The following is a 16,691-nucleotide window of genomic DNA, read 5'->3' on the forward strand; positions in this document are numbered from 1 at the left end:
ACCAAAACACCCATGCCACATCCAATGCCCCCACCCACTGCATTACAAACTCCACCCCCACAGCAACCACCCATAGTTCCTTATCAGGTCTCCCACTTCCCCAACCCCAATACACCTCCCAGACCACAATCTTAGAAAAGAAGTTGAAGGTGTGGTATACAAATGCAGATGGAATAACAAATAAGTATGAGGAGTGGCACGAAAGAATCAAGGAGACATCCCCAGACATAATAGCACTCACAGAAACAAAACTCACCAGAATAATAACAGATTCAATCTTTCCAACCAGATATCAAATCCTCAGGAAAGACAGAGGGAGGAGAGGGGGAGGAGGAGTTGCACTGCTCATTAAAAACCAGTGGGGGTTTGAGAAAATGGAAGGAATGGATGGCACGGGCGAAAGGGACTACTTAGTAGGAACAATCCAGTCTGAGGGACATAAGGTGATAATTGCAGTAATGTACAACCCACCACAACTGCAGGAGGCCAAGAGAAGAATACGATGAGAGCAACAGAGCAATGGTCGACACACTAGCCGAGGTGGCCAGGAGAGCACACATGGGGGGAGCAAAGTTACTAGTTATGGGTGATTTCAATCACAAGGAGATTGACTGGGAAAACCTGGAGACCCATGGGGGTCCCGAAACATGGAGAGCCAAGATGATGGATGTGGTACTGGAAAACCTCATGCATCAACATGTTAGAGACACTACCAGAGAGAGAGGAGAGGATGAACCAGCAAGACTGGACCTTGTATTCACCTTGAGTAGTTCTGACATCGAGGATATCATGTATGAAAGGCCCCTGGGAGCTAGTGATCATGTGGTTCTGTGCTTCGACTACATAGTTGAGCTCCAAGTGGAGAGAGCAGCAGGAATAGGGTGGGAAAAACCAAACTACAAAAGGGGGAACTACTCAGGCTTGAGGAACTTCCTTCAAGACATTCAGTTGGAGAGAGAACTGACAGGAAAACCAGTACAAGAAATGATGGACTATGTGGCAACAAAATGCAAGGAGGCAGAGGAGAGGTTTGTTCCCAAGGGAAACAGAAATAATAGGAAGAACAGAACGAGTCCTTGGTTCACCCAAAGGTGTAGGAAGGCAAAAACTAGGTGTACTAGAGAATGGAAAAGGTACAGAAGACAGAGAACTCAGGAAAATAAAGAGATTAGCTGAAGAGCCAGAAACGAATATGCACAGATAAGAAGGGAGGCTCAGCGGCAATATGAAAATGACATAGCAACGAAAGTCAAGACTGACCCGAAGCTGTTGTACAGCCACATCAGGAGGAAAACAACAGTCAAGGACCAGGTAATCAGACTGAGGAAGGGTGATGGGGAATTCACAAGAAACGACCGGGAGGTATGTCAGGAGCTCAACACAATATTTAAAGAAGTATTTACAGTGGAAACCAGTAGGACTCCAGGAAATCAGAGCAGGGGGGTGCACCAGCAAGTGCTGGATGAGGTACATATAACCAAGGAGGAGGTGAAGAAGCTGCTATGCGAACTTGACACCTCAAAGGCGGTGGGACCAGACAACATCTCTCCGTGGGTCCTTAAAGAGGGAGCAGAGACATTGTGTGTACCATTGACAAAGATCTTCAACACATCATTTGAAACTGGGCAACTCCCCGAGGTATGGAAGATGGCAAATGTAGTCCCAATTTTTAAAAAGGGAGACAGACATGAAGCACTAAACTACAGACCTGTATCATTAACGTGTATAGAATGCAAGGTCATGGAGAAGATCATCAGGAGGAGAGTGGTGGAGCACCTGGAAAGAAACAAGTGTATAATTGACAACCAGCATGGTTTCAGGGAGGGAAAATCCTTTGTCACAAACCTATTAGAGTTTTATGACAAGGTGACAGAAGTAAGAAAAGAGAGAGAGGGGTGGATTGACTGCATTTTTTTGGACTGCAAGAAGGCCTTCGACACAGTTCCTCACAAGAGGTTACTGCAAAAGCTAGAGGATCAGGCACACATAACAGGAAAGGCACTGCAATGGATAAGAGAATACCTTACAGGGAGGCAACAAAGAGTCATGGTACGTGACGAGGTGTCAAAGTGGGCGTCTGTGACAAGCGGGTTTCCACAGGGGTCAGTCCTTGGACCTGTGCTGTTCTTGGTATATGTGAATGACATAACGGAAGGGATAGACTCAGAAGTGTCCTTGTTTGCGGACGATGTGAAGTTAATGAGAAGAATCAAATCGGATGAGGATCAGGCAGGACTACAAAGAGACCTGGACAGGCTACAAGCCTGGTCCAGCAACTGGCTCCTTGAGTTTAACCCCGCCAAATGCAAAGTCATGAAGATTGGGGAAGGGCAAAGAAGACCGCAGACACAATATAGTTTAGATGGCCAAAGTCTGCAAACCTCACTCAAGGAAAAAGATCTGGGGGTGAGTATAACACCGAGCATATCTCCTGAGGCGCACATCAATCAGATAACTACTGCAGCGTACGGGCGCCTGGCAAACCTAGGGATAGCGTTCCGATACCTCAGTAAGGAGTCGTTCAAGACTCTGTATACCATTTACGTCAGGCCCATACTGGAGTAGGCAGCACCAGTTTGGAATCCACACCTAATCAAGCACGTCAAGAAATTAGAGAAAGTGCAAAGGTTTGCAACAAGACTAGTCCCAGAGCTACGGGGATTGTCCTACGAAGAAAGGTTGAGGGAAATTGGCCTGACGACACTGGAGGCCAGGAGGGTCAGGGGAGACATGATAACGACATACAAAATACTGCACGGAGTAGACAAGGTGGACAAAGACAGGATGTTCCAGAGATGGGACACAGACACAAGAGGTCACAATTGGAAGTTGAAGACTCAGATGAATCAAAGGGATGTTAGGAAGTATTTCTTCAGTCATAGAGTAGTCAAGCCGTGGAATAGCCTAGAAAGTGAAGTAGTGGAGGCGGGAACCATACATAGTTTTAAGGCGAGGTATGATAAAGCTCACGGAGCAGGGAGAGAGAGGACCTAGTAGCAATCAGTGAAGAGGCGGGGCCAGGAGCTATGACTCGACCCCTGCAACCACAAATAGGTGAGTACAAATAGGTGAGTACACACACACACACACACTATCGAAGACCAGGCAGAACTACAAAGGGATCTGGACAGGCTGCAGACCTGGTCCAGCAATTGGCTCCTGGAGTTCAATCCCACCAAGTGCAAAGTCATGAAGATTGGGTAAGGGCAAAGAAGACCGCAGACGGAGTACAGTCTAGGGGGCCAGAGACTACAAACCTCACTCAAGGAAAAAGATCTTGGGGTGAGTATAACACCAGGCACATCTCCTGAAGCGCACATCAATCAAATAACTGCTGCAGCATATGGGCGCCTAGCAAACCTCAGAACAGCATTCCGACATCTTAATAAGGAATCGTTCAGGACCTTGTACACCGTGTACGTTAGGCCCATATTGGAGTATGCGGCACCAGTTTGGAACCCACACCTAGCCAAGCATGTAAAGAAACTAGAGAAAGTGCAAAGGTTTGCAACAAGACTAATCCCAGAGCTAAGAGGTATGTCCTACGAGGAGAGGTTAAGGGAAATCAACCTGACGACACTGGAGGACAGGAGAGATAGGGGGGACATGATAACGACATACAAAATACTGAGAGGAATTGACAAGGTGGACAAATACAGGATGTTCCAGAGATTGGACACAGTAACAAGGGGACACAGTTGGAAGTTGAAGACACAGATGAATCACAGGGATGTTAGGAAGTATTTCTTCAGCCACAGAGTAGTCAGTAAGTGGAATAGTTTGGGAAGCGATGTAGTGGAGGCAGGATCCATACATAGCTTTAAGCAGAGGTATGATAAAGCTCACGGTTCAGGGAGAGTGACCTAGTAGCGATCAGTGAAGAGGCGGGGCCAGGAGCTCGGACTCGACCCCCGCAACCTCAACTAGGTAAGTACAACTAGGTGAGTACACACACACACACACACACACACACAAGACACTAGAGAGAGGGGTGGGTTGATTGCATCTTGGACTGTAAGAAAGCCTTTGACACAGTTCCTCACAAGAAATTAGTGCAGAAGCTAGACTGCTAGAGGATCAGGCTCATATAACAGGAAGGGCACTGCAAAGTTCCTCACAAGAGATTAGTGCAGAAGCTAGAGGATCAGGCTCATATAACAGGAAGGGCACTGCAATGGATCAGAGAACACCTGACAGTGAGGCAACAACGAGTCATGGTACATAATGATGTATCACAGTGGGCACCTGTGACGAGCGGGGTCCCACAGGGGTCGGTCCTAGGACCAGTGCTATTTTTGGTATATGTGAACGACATGATGGAAGGGTTAGACTCAGAAGTGTCCTTGTTCGCAGATGATGTGAAGTTAATGAGGAGAATTAAATCAGATGAGGACCGGGCAGGACTTCAAAGAGACCTGGACAGACTGGACACCTGGTCCAGCAACTGGCTTCTCGAATTTAATCCCGCCAAATGCAAAGTCATGAAGATAGGGAAAGGGCACAGAAGACCGCACAGACTATAGGCTAGGTGGCCAAAGACTTCAAACCTCGCTCAAGGAGAAAGATCTTGGGGTGAGTATAACACTGAGCATGTCTCCGGAAGCACACATCAACCAGATAACTGCTGCAGCATATGGGCGCCTGGCAAACCTGAGAACAGCGTTCCGATACCTTAGTAAGGAATCGTTCAAGACACTGTACACCGTGTACGTCAGGCCCATACTGGAGTATGCAGCACCTGTTTGGAACCCACACTTGATAAAGCATGTCAAAAAACTAGAGAAAGTGCAAAGGTTTGCGACAAGGTTAGTTCCAGAGCTAAGGGAAATGTCCTATGAAGAAAGGTTAAGGGAAATCGGCCTGACGACACTGGAGGACAGGAGGGTCAGGGGAGACATGATAACGACATATAAAATACTGCACGGAATAGACAAGGTGGACAAAGACAGGATGTTCCAGGGAGGGGACACAGAAACAAGAGGTCACAAGTGGAAGTTGAAGACACAGATGAGTTAGAGAGATATTAGGAAGTATTTCTTCAGTCATAGAGTTGTCAGGCAGTGGAATAGCCTAGAAAGTGACGTAGTGGAGGCAGGAACCATACATAGTTTTAAGACGAGGTTTGATAAAGCTCATGGAGCGGGGAGTGAGAGCGCCCGGTAGCAACCGGTGAAGAGGCGGGGCCAGGAGCTAAGACTCGACCCCTGCAACCACAAATAGGTGAGTACAAATAGGTGAGTACACACACACACTATTTGTGAACGACATGACAGAAGGAATAGACTCCGAAGTGTCCCTGTTTGCAGATGATGTGAAGTTGATGAGAAGAATTCATTCGATCGAAGACCAGGCAGAACTACAAAGGGATCTGGACAGGCTGCAGACCTGGTCCAGCAACTGGCTCCTGGAGTTCAACCCCACCAAGTGCAAAGTCATGAAGATTGGGGAAGGGCAAAGAAGACCGCAGACGGAGTACAGTCTAGGGGGCCAGAGACTACAACCCTCTCAAGGAAAAAGATCTTGGGGTTAGTATAACACCAGGCATATCTCCTGGAGCGCACATCAACCAAATAACTGCTGCAGCATATGGGCGCCTAGTAAACCTCAGAACAGCATTCCGACATCTCAATAAGGAATCGTTCAGGACCCTGTACACCGTGTACGTTAGGCCCATATTGGAGTATGCGGCACCAGTTTGGAACCCACACCTAGACAAGCACGTAAAGAAACTAGAGAAAGTGCAAAGGTTTGCAACAAGACTAGCCCCAGAACTAAGAGGTATGTCCTACGAGAAGAGGTTAAGGGAAATCAACCTGACGATACTGGAGGACAGGAGAGATAGGGGGGAAATGATAACGACATACAAAATACTGAGAGGAATTGACAAGGTGAACAAAGACAGGATGTTCCAGAGATGGGACACAGCAACAAGGGGACACAGTTGGAAGTTGAAGACACAGATGAATCACAGGGATGTTAGGAAGTATTTCTTCAGCCACAGAGTAGTCAGGAAGTGGAATAGTTTGGGAAGCGATGTAGTGGAGGCAGGATCCATACATAGCTTTAAGCAGAGGTATGATAAAGCTCATGGTTCAGGGAGAGTGACCTAGTAGTGACCAGTGAAGAGGCGGGGCCAGGAGCTAGGACTCGACCCCCGCAACCTCAACTAGGTGAGTACACACACACACAGAAACATACACATACTCAGACAAACCTAACCTAACATATTAGCTCATAAATCCCCCCCCCCACCACACACATTTTTACACAAAGATGAAGGAGCTAGAGCTTCCTGATAGGATAAAAAAAATGGGATCTGAAAAGGGAGGATGTAAAGGCAAGGGAACCGAGGATGGCTGGTCTGAAAAGGAAGAATGGGTAGAACAGATGAAGAACAAAATGGAACACGAATGGGAAAAAAGCTTAAATGAGCTTTGCAATAACATGTTAGAGAAGATATCTGCAGAGAGCAAGAAGTGGGAATCACGAGCTGTAGTAGCGGAGGGAAAGATACAGAAACTGAAGGAAGAAATGGATGTGCTGAAGCAGGATATAAAGATGAGGTTCAAAAGGAGCAAGGTGACTGAAATGGGAACAGCAGGCAGTGAGGGGACTTAAGGAGGGGATGGAGCTAAGAAGCCTTTTGCAGCAGTAATATCAGGGTGTCCGGGAGATGATAAGGGAAACAACAAAGGAGATGCTTAAATCAAATCCAGAGATATGGAGGGAAAAGAAATGGGAAGAAGAGAGGGAGAGGCTAATAATTATTCATGGGCTTCAGGAGGTTGAAGGGAAGACCTATGATGCAAGGAAGCATTGGGAGGAAACAGAGATTGAGAAAATCATTACAAAAACAGGAGCGAAGGACATGTCTCAGGTAGAAAAATTTCACAGACTTGGGGGGTATTCGAGGGAAAAAAATTGACCAATCAATTTGACATTCAAAACAGAAGTGGTACAGAACAGGATACTAAACAGAAGCCACTCTTAAAGGACTCTCAAGATTATCAACAAGTGTACCTCAGTCGAGACAGAACACACAAAGAAAGGGGACAACTGAAAGTGAGAGCAAGACAAAACTAGTGGAAGAAAAGAGAGAGAGGACAGGCAACGAAAGACAGGAAAGCTCAGCCACTGGGCGAACATCAAATACCAATGCTTACAGAAACCCTTCAACCCTTGTCACCACACATCAACCAAACACAATAACCAGAAACAAACCACACTCCATAGCCCCTCCCCCCTAAGCACTAATTCTACAATCACAGCAGCCTCCCATAATCTGCCCTGTCTCCCACCCTCCCAACCTGCACCTTCCTCTTCCCTCTCCCAAAATGCAGTAATGGAAAGGAAGCTAAAGGTGTGGTACACCAATGCAGATGGTATAACAAATAAGAGTGAAGAGTGGCAAGAACGAATCATTGATGCATCACCTGACATCATAGTACTAACAGAGACAAAACTTACAGGGATGATAACAGATGCAATCTTTCCACTTGGATATCAGATGATGACGAAAGACAGAACAGAGTAGGGGGGAGGCGTAGCACTGCTCATAAAAAAACAGTGGAGTTTTGAGGAAATGGGAGGAATGGATAAAAGGGAAACATGACTTCATTTTAGGAACACTTCAGACTGGGGGTCCAAAGGTGATGATAGCAGTGATGTATAACCCACCACTGAACAGCAGGAGGACAAGATAAGAGTATGATGTGTACAATATGGCATTGGTGGATACACTAGCTGAAGTAGCCTGGAGGGCTCATATAGGTAGGACAAAATTACTTATAATCGGGGACTTCAATCAAAGACATTGACTGGAAAAACCTAGAGCCACATGGAGTGCTAAGATGTTGGAGACTGTACTGGAGAACTTCATGCACCAACATGTTAGGGATACAACCAGAGAGGAGAGGATGTTGCAGCAAGGTTGGATCTCATATTCACCTTGAATAGTTCAGACATAGCACTAGTGATCATGATGTCCTGAGTTTTGAATACCTTGTAGAGTTAATAGTGGAGAATGCAGCAGCACCAGAACAAGAGAAGTTGAACTTTAAAAAAGGGGACTACAGAGGAATGAGAAGTTTCCTGTATGAAATGCAGTGGGAAAGAGAACTAGAGGGAAAGACAGTAAATGAAATGATGGAACTAGTGACCACTAAGTGCAGGGAAGCAGAGAAGTTCATACTAAAGGGTAACAGAAAAAATGGTAAGACCAGAGTGAGCCCATGGTTTAATTGGAGGTGTAAAGAGGCCAGAGCCAAGTGTGCTAGAGCATGGAAAAAGTATAGAAGGCAAAGGACTCAAGAAAACAAGGACTTGAGCAGAAGAACCAGAAACGAATGAGAGACCCAGAGGCAATATGAGAACGATATAGCATCAAAAGCCAAATGTGAACCAAAGTTGTTATACAGTCACATTAGGATAAAAACAACAGTCAAAGACCAGGTAATCAGGCTGAAGAAAGGAGGAGGGGAGCTCACAAAGAGTGACCAGGAAGTATGTGATGAACTTAATACAAGATTTAGAGAAGTATTCACAACAGAGACAGGAATGCTTCCAGCAAATACTGGAGGTAGGGTGCACCAGCAGGTGCTGGACACTATACACATAACGAAGGTAGAGGTGAAGAAACTGCTAGGTGAACTAGATACCTCAAAGGCGGTGGACCCAGATAACATATCTCCATGGATACTGAGAGAGGGAGCAGAGGAACTGTGTGCCACTAGCAGCAGTCTTCAGTAAATCTATCGAAACTGAAAAGTTGCCCGAGGCATAGAAGACAGCAAATGTAGTTCAAATTTTCAAGAAAGGAGATAGACAGGCAGCGTTAAACTACAGACGAGTGCCACTGACTTTATAGTATGTAAAGTCATGTAAAAGATTATCAGAAGAGTGGTGGAACACATTGAAAAGATTGGGCTCATACATGACAATCAACACTGCTTCAGAGATGGGAAATCCTGCGTCACAAATCTACTTGAATTCTACGGTAAGGTAACAGAAGTAAGACAGGAGAGAGAGGGGATGGGTAGATTGCATCTTTTTGGACTGCAAGAAGGCTTTTGACACACAAGAGACTAGTGGAAAAATTAGAGTAGGCAGGAATAGTAGAGAAAGTACTGCAATGGATCAGGGAATACCTGGCAGGAAGGAAACAACGAGTGTTGGTACGTGATGAAGTGTCGGAGTGGACGCGTGTGCTGAGTGGGGTTCCACAAGGGTCAGTCCTAGGTCCGGTGCTGTTTCTTGTATACGTGAATGACATGGTGGAAGGAATAGACTCAGAAGTGTCACTGTTCGCTGATGATGTGAAACTGATGACGAGAATACAAGCGGGCGAAGATCAGTTAAGATTACAAGGGGATCTGGACAGACTACAAGTCTGGTCCTACAAATGGCTCCTGGAGTTTAACCCCAGTAAGTGTAAGGTCATGAAGATTGGGGAAGGACACAGAAGACCGCAGACGGCGTACAGGTTAAGAAATCAAAGGCTGCAAACGTCACTTAAAGAAAAGGATCTTGGGGTAAGCATTATAATGAACATGTCCCCTGAGGCACACATCAATCAAATAACTGCTGCAGCATATGGGCAATTGACAAACCTAAGATTAGCATTTAGACATCTGAGTAAGGAGTCATTCACGACATTGTACACCATGTACGTCAGCCCTATATTGGAGTATGCAGCACCAGTATGGAACCCTCACCTAGTCAAACACGTCACGAAATTGGAGAAAGTGCAAAAATTTGCAACGCAATTAGTCCCGGAACTGAGGGGTATGTCTTATGAGGAGAGGTTAAGGGAACTCAGCCTGATGACGCTAGAGGATAGAAGGGATAGTGGAGGCACATGTTAACAACGTATAAAATACTGAGAGGAATTGACAAGGTGGACAGGGCTCGAATGTTTCAGAGATGGGATACAGGAACAAGGGGACACAATTGGAAGCTGAAAACCCAAATGAGTCATAGGAATGTTGGGAAGTATTTCTTTAGCCTTAGAGTTGTCAGGAAGTGGAATAATCTGGAGAGTGAAGTAGTGGATGCAAGTTCCATGCATAGCTTTAAGAAGAAGTATGATAACGCTCATGGAGAAGGAAGAGAGTGAATTAGTATCGACCAGTGAAGAGGCGGGACCAGGAACTATGAATCGACCCCTGCAATCACATATAGGCGAGTATAAGGATATTTCCAAACTGCCAGGAATGAGTATGAGTACTGTGGTGAAGGTCTGTCCTGGCCTTATGATTTCTGTGATGTCTGAGCACTTCTGGTACGACTTGTATATATATATATATATATATATATATATATATATATATATATATATATATATATATATATATATATATATATATATATATATATATATATATATATAAGAAAACTTATCACAATTTATGTTCATGTGACTAGTATAGTTAAAGAAGTGGCACTATATTTTATTTTTTTTATTACTAAAGATGACATGCAAACAGCTGAGACTACATATATTACTAAAAAAAGAAAATCAAAGTAAACTTTCTATATTGTACAAATAAACTAGAAGCATTCACAAAAGCAAATAACAATTCGTTTATAACGTAATAAACGACGAAAACGATTATCAAGTGGGAGAAGTCTGGTGGGTGATGGGGGGGGAGGGGGGAAGATAAACAAGGTTCTTACTGTGGTTGAAGAATGTGTGGTTACACAGCTTGACGAGGTTGTCTCTGAGGACGAGCAGCTCCTCCACCACGTCTCCAGCAGATACCAGTTCTGTCACAAGAGAGAGAGAGTAGTGTAAACATGATAAGGCTGTGACATTCGATGAAACTCAATAGATACATTTTATAAACTTACTCCTCTTCAAGGGGGGGGGGCTCCTTGGCGTGGTGAAGAGGCTCTTGGTCTGAGGAATTAGACCTGTCGGTCTCCTTCCTCAGACTGAACCTAATTACCCCCCAATCCCCTATTCCATCCTCCCCATTCTCCTCTTTTTCCTTTCCTCCTCCCCACCCCTCCCTTTTGCCCTTCCTCTTTTTGGCCTTTGGGATTTTTCCCACAGGCGTGCTAGTTCCTAGGTAGGGAAAAGAGTACTGGGGTCCATCCCATTCCGCTGAGGTTCTTGGCGGTGGCGTAGTTTGCCGTGGAATCTGGATCACCTGGGGATGTCCCGATCCCTCTGTGGTATCCCGGAGGGTGGCTTTGGGTGTCTTTCGGGCGACGGGTGTATCTCTGGAAGCCACCTTTCGGATTCCGGGGGTGGTGGCCGAAGGAGGTATGCTTTGTGGTGGATATCTGACTGCCCTCTCTTTTGTCCACCGAGGTAGCTCAGCAGATGTGAGGTTGCTATCCCGGATTGCTGGTTTACTGGCATGAAGGGTAGGATATGGCACGGGTTCCAGGCTGCATCTGCACTACTTGCGGTGCTGAGGTCCTCTTGGGCGCGGAGGGAGATTTCCGGCCCTTTCATTCCTCCTGGGAACTATTCCTTCCCATTCCCCCCTTTTTTTATTCTTTTTATTTTTATTTTATTTTCTTTTTTTTTTCTTAAAAACAAAAAGAAAAGAAGTAACCTAGCCATGGAGAACCCAGTCCATGAACCTACTACCCCCGGGCCCCTTGATACCACACTCCATTCTGACCCTGCCTCGTTTTTTGACCACTCTTCGGACACTCCTGATGCCCCTGTACCTCTTGCTGGTGCTGTTTCCTCACCCACTTCAGGTGCTGGGGTTTCGACTGACTGTTCAGAATGCTACCCAAGCTCATGATCTTTCTCTTCTTTCACATATCGATACTATTCCTGTCACTATCGAAAAACATCATTCCCTTAATTCTTGTAGTGGTACTGTCATTCTGCCCCATACCATAGTCCAACAGAATTTTCAAGCATGTGGCAAAGACATTCTTGAACAGCTGGAGCTCCAAGATCTCCCAATCCTCAAGGTAGACACTTATGTCCTTCCTGCCCACTGGCAGAGGCGATACCCTTGCAATGTGGCTAGATTAACTTTCAACAGCCGTGAACTCCCATCCTTTGTTTATGTAGCAGGACATCGGTTACAAGTTCAAAGGGTGATCCCTACACCGCAACAGTGTAGAAATTGCTGGCGATTTGGTCACCCAGCGAAATATTGCAGATCTATAGCTGAATGCCCAGTCTGTGGTGCCGACGACCATTCTAATACGTCTTGCAGTCGACCTCCCTCTTGCCTTAATTGTCATGAGGCTCACCCTTCATACTCTCGTCATTGCCAGGTCTACTTAAATGAACGTGAAATCTGTTGCCTCAAAGAGGCGGAAGGTCTCCCTTATGCTATGGCAGTTTCTCATCTCCGCCTTGTGTTTCAAAACGTCCCCCCACTTCTGGGGTTCCATCTTCTGCAGCCTCCTCTGTTGTTACCCCTCCCCTGTTGTTACCCCTCCCATAGTCACTCCTGTTTCTAATTCTTTTGCTGTCCTGGGCTCAGACGTCCCTACTTCAACACCTCAGTCTGTTCTGACATCTTCGAGTTCTCCCTCACCAGCCCCGGTATCAACAAGATCTCGTACGACACCTACCAATCGCCCCTCTACTTCTCAGAAGTTCAAAAAATCCCCTTTGCTCAAATCATCTTTGCCCCCTCCTTCCCTTCTTCCACCCCCACATTTTACCTTTCCAGTCTCTGTACCTGGTTCTTCCCCTCTCACTGGCTCTATTACAAGTGTGGAGATTCACCCTCCTCCTCGTTCTGTGCCTTCCTCCCCTGTCCCCTCCCAAGTCTCTCCCTCTTCTTCTGCCTCCCAGGTTTCTGCCTCCTCTGTCCCCTCCCACACTTCTTCTCCAGTTCCCAACACGCTTTCATCACCCCCTACTTTAGCACAGTCCATTACTGTCCCAATCTTTACTCACCCTCCTTCTATCTCCAATATTGTCTCCCATACAATGTCTTTGAATTCAGAAACACTTGATGCTATTTTAGAATATATTGCAGGGACTAAACCTTCAATGGACACTGATCCACCTCCTGTTCCTTCTCTTCCCTCTTCTCCATCTCCACAACTCCATTCTTCACAACACTCTGTTCCTTCGCTACTTGAACATTTTCCGATGCCACCGCACATAGACTTTTCTAACCCCTCTAGTCCGTAGGCACCCTTACCTGTGGATTCCTGGTATTTTCCTCGTTGCCAATCATGGCCTATTTACGGTGGAATATCCGCGGCCTCAGGGGTAATCGGGGTGAGCTTCAGATGTTAGGTTTTCCCCTGTTGGTGTTTGCTTACAAGAACCAAAATTACACTCAGCTGTTTTCCAACCCATCTCAGGCTATAATTTATTGTATTATTCGGATCCTTTCTCAGATGGGACCTTTAATGAAAGTGCCCTTCTTCTACGCAATGATATTCCGTACTGTCAGCTATTTGTCCATACCTCGCTGCATTACACTGCAGCCTGTATCTACTTGAATAAGTGGTTTACAATATGTTCTTTATATCTCTCTCCTTCTCGGGCATTATCTATTCCAGATTTTGCCTTTCTTGTTTCATCCTTACCACCACCACTTCTGTTACTTGGCGATTTTAATGCCCGCCATTTCCTTGGGGGGTCTCATTGTGACTCATGTGGCATTCAGTTGGAGGCTTTTCTCGCTTCTCACCCCCTCCATGTTTTAAGTACTGGTACCCCCACCCATTTTGATCCTCGTACTCACACTGTCTCTTGCATCGATCTCTCGGTCTGCTCTTCCTCCACTGCACTAGACTACGCCTGGTGTGTTCTACCGGACTTACATGACAGCAGTTACTTTCCAATCATTATTACTTCTCCTTCATATTCACCACCTCTTCGTAGCCCTCGCTGGCAATTTGATGGTGCAAATTGGGACCTTTACTCGCAACTAACTGCTTTTAGTGAAGTTTCTTCTTCATCCTCCATTGATGAACTTTTACACCTCTTCTCGACATCAGTTTTAACCGCAGCTTCTCACTCTATCCCCCAAACCTCAGGCAGGCATTCTCAGAAGTGTGTGCCATGGTGGTCTCCTGCCTGTGCTCGGGCAGTACGTTTGAAATGCGCTGTGTGGGGCAGGTACTGGTACAATAGAACCACAGAGAGACTTCTTGATTTTAAGCAGAAGCGAGCGGTCGCTCGCCGTGTCATCCGTGACACTAAACGCACTTGCTGGCAAGATTATGTTTCCACCATCACCTCGGCTTCCTCTATGAGTGCAGTCTGGAAAAAAGTACGGAAACTGAGTGGTAAATACTCTCCTGACCCGGCTCCTGTTTTGCAGGTTGCTGGTGTCGATATAGCAAACCCTCTTGATGTTGCCATTGAAATTGGCAATCATCTGGTCCGTATTTCTCAGGGGCTCCATCTATGCCCCTCGTTTCTTTCCTCAAAGTTTCCTCTAATCCTGAGTCTCTCATTGACTTCTTGACAACAACTGACTTACTCCACAAACTCTGATGATGATGCCTTTCGCACTCCCCTCAGCCCTTTCTACCTCAATCTCTTGCTACCCTTTACCCCTGTACTATCCACTGCCCTGCTGTTCTCCATACCCTACTAATTATCCCTCTCGCTTTTGCCACCTGATACCCCTGCTTCATTCCTACCCTGCAGCGCTGTATAGCCCTTGTGGTTTAGCGCTTCTTTTTTATTATAATAATAATGTAAACTCACTGACAAGTTTTGTTCCTGGTGTTTCAACTCATATTGTGTTGCTGGTATCGCGTAGCTTGATCACTAGCGCACTCAGCTCACACACTGAGGTCTTGGGATTGATTCCCCGATATGGCTGGAAAACATTAGGACCTGTTTCCATATGATACCTGTTGTCTATGTGCATCCATCAGTAAAATTGGTACCTGGGTGTTAGTCGACTGGTGTGGGTCGCATCCTGGGACAAAACTGTCCTAATTTGCCCGAAATACTCTCCATAACAAGTGGCTTTCTATATAGTAGTATGCCATTGATGTCAGCTAGACCTGTATACCCTGTACATGTACTTGTAGAAATAAAGACACCTTCACATACGTTCAGGGAAGTTTTCAGACCCCTACCAAACCTCGCTCCCAGGGTCACCTACACAACCAAGGAATCAGAAAGCAGACTTCGAGGGAGGAACACTATTTTCACCACTGCCTATATTCTGAGGATTCACTAATTACAGCTCTGTGTTTTAATGGCCACTGGAAGGACTTGGACCAGGAGCCATTAATTTTAACTTTAATGTTCACCATGGACACATATAAACAGGTATATAAGTACAGGTATAACAATACCGACAAACTTTGAAATAAAGACAAATGCAACACTTAAGAGATTTAACTAGGAGGTTTTTCGCCCACTGGGAGTCTGTGAGAACCTCGTCCAGCTACACTGGACGAGGTTCTCACAGACTCCAAGATTTACTTGCGAAACAGCTCTCCAAGCAGCTGGGGATCATCAGCTAGTCTCACCTTCCTCAGGGGACCTCCTTAATTAGATTACATACGTCCACACCAGAAATAAGAAACTAGTGAGTTTTAAGGTTACCTCCTGGTTTACTAACATAATCACCTTACAAACAGCCTCACTACTACAGCATGGAATAAATTTAGAGATACGTAACTTAGATTTTCCGTGCTCAACAGTGACGTTGTTAACATCATCTAGCTACGTGTTAACTGTGGTAGTTTTGGGAGAACTGTAAACAGTGTTCAGAAATTTTCAATGACTCCTCACATCAGTGCTATTCTGGTTAATCTATGCCTATACCTACAAATAACACATTCTGCCCATTATTCCTAACACTACATGGCTGGTTATCGTTCCTAAATGTTTGGATATTAACACTGTTTTGGTAAGATCAACAGCGTGAAACCAACCATCGAATTTACCCTTGAGAAAGAAAAGGACAATGAACTCCCGTTCCTAGATGTCCTACTAAACACAGGTGGAGATACACCCACTAATAAGGATGATCTGCATTTTTTGCTCGCTCCATGATACTCGAACTAAAAGAGGTGTCGTTATTCATTTCTTCTTTAGCGTGCATAGGATTTACAGCTCACAGTAACTCAAAGATGAATTATGACCACATTAACCAAGTGTTCCCACCTTTATTCTCACCGAACTTCACTTCTGGCTACAGGAGACAACACAGCATCAACAACACGCCGCACGGGATCATTCACCCACTAAATACGTCAACATCGTTCTTACTGCTGGCGAAGGATATCCCTCCAAAAAATGTTACCAAGGTGCTCGCAGTCACGAAACGAGTATGGCCACTACTTCCGTATCAACCATCAAGGGCTTAGTTAAGATGAGACAAACTTTGAATGTCAGGATCACTACAGGTGTGTTATCCCACGTGAGGGATGTAATGAGGTGTATGTTGGTGAGAGCCAGGAGCTTCAACCAGAGTCTTGGTCAACACAAATAAATATGCAGTAGAGATACATTTAAATAACACTTGCGTAATACACAGAAATTCACATTAGTATCTGAAGAGATGGAAAGATGCTAAGTTAGTTATATTCAAGGTTAAGGGACCGAACACCCTTAAAATGCATAGCCTTCACCTACAGAATCGCCTACCCCACTAACCATTACTATACTACTACTACTACTACCACCAGCGCTGTATAGCCCTTGTGGCTTAGCGCTTCTTTTTGATTATAATAATAATAATACCACCACTACTTCACACGCTGAACCTGACCACTAC

The 16,691-nt window shown here is 45.4% G+C and overlaps 1 protein-coding gene across 1 annotated transcript in view; it reads right to left on the bottom strand.

Moving 5' to 3' along the window:
• LOC128687039 (uncharacterized) overlaps window positions 1-16,691 on the bottom strand; it is a gene marked incomplete in the record, with an annotated part of 426,297 nt that overhangs the window by 36,401 nt on the left and 373,205 nt on the right. The window contains 1 exon segment of the mRNA XM_070082417.1: window positions 10,675-10,764. Coding sequence (XP_069938518.1) covers window positions 10,675-10,764 — 90 coding nt within the window.

The sequence above is a fragment of the Cherax quadricarinatus genome, chromosome 7 (genome assembly GCF_038502225.1).
Source record: "Cherax quadricarinatus isolate ZL_2023a chromosome 7, ASM3850222v1, whole genome shotgun sequence".
NCBI lineage: Eukaryota > Metazoa > Arthropoda > Malacostraca > Decapoda > Parastacidae > Cherax > Cherax quadricarinatus.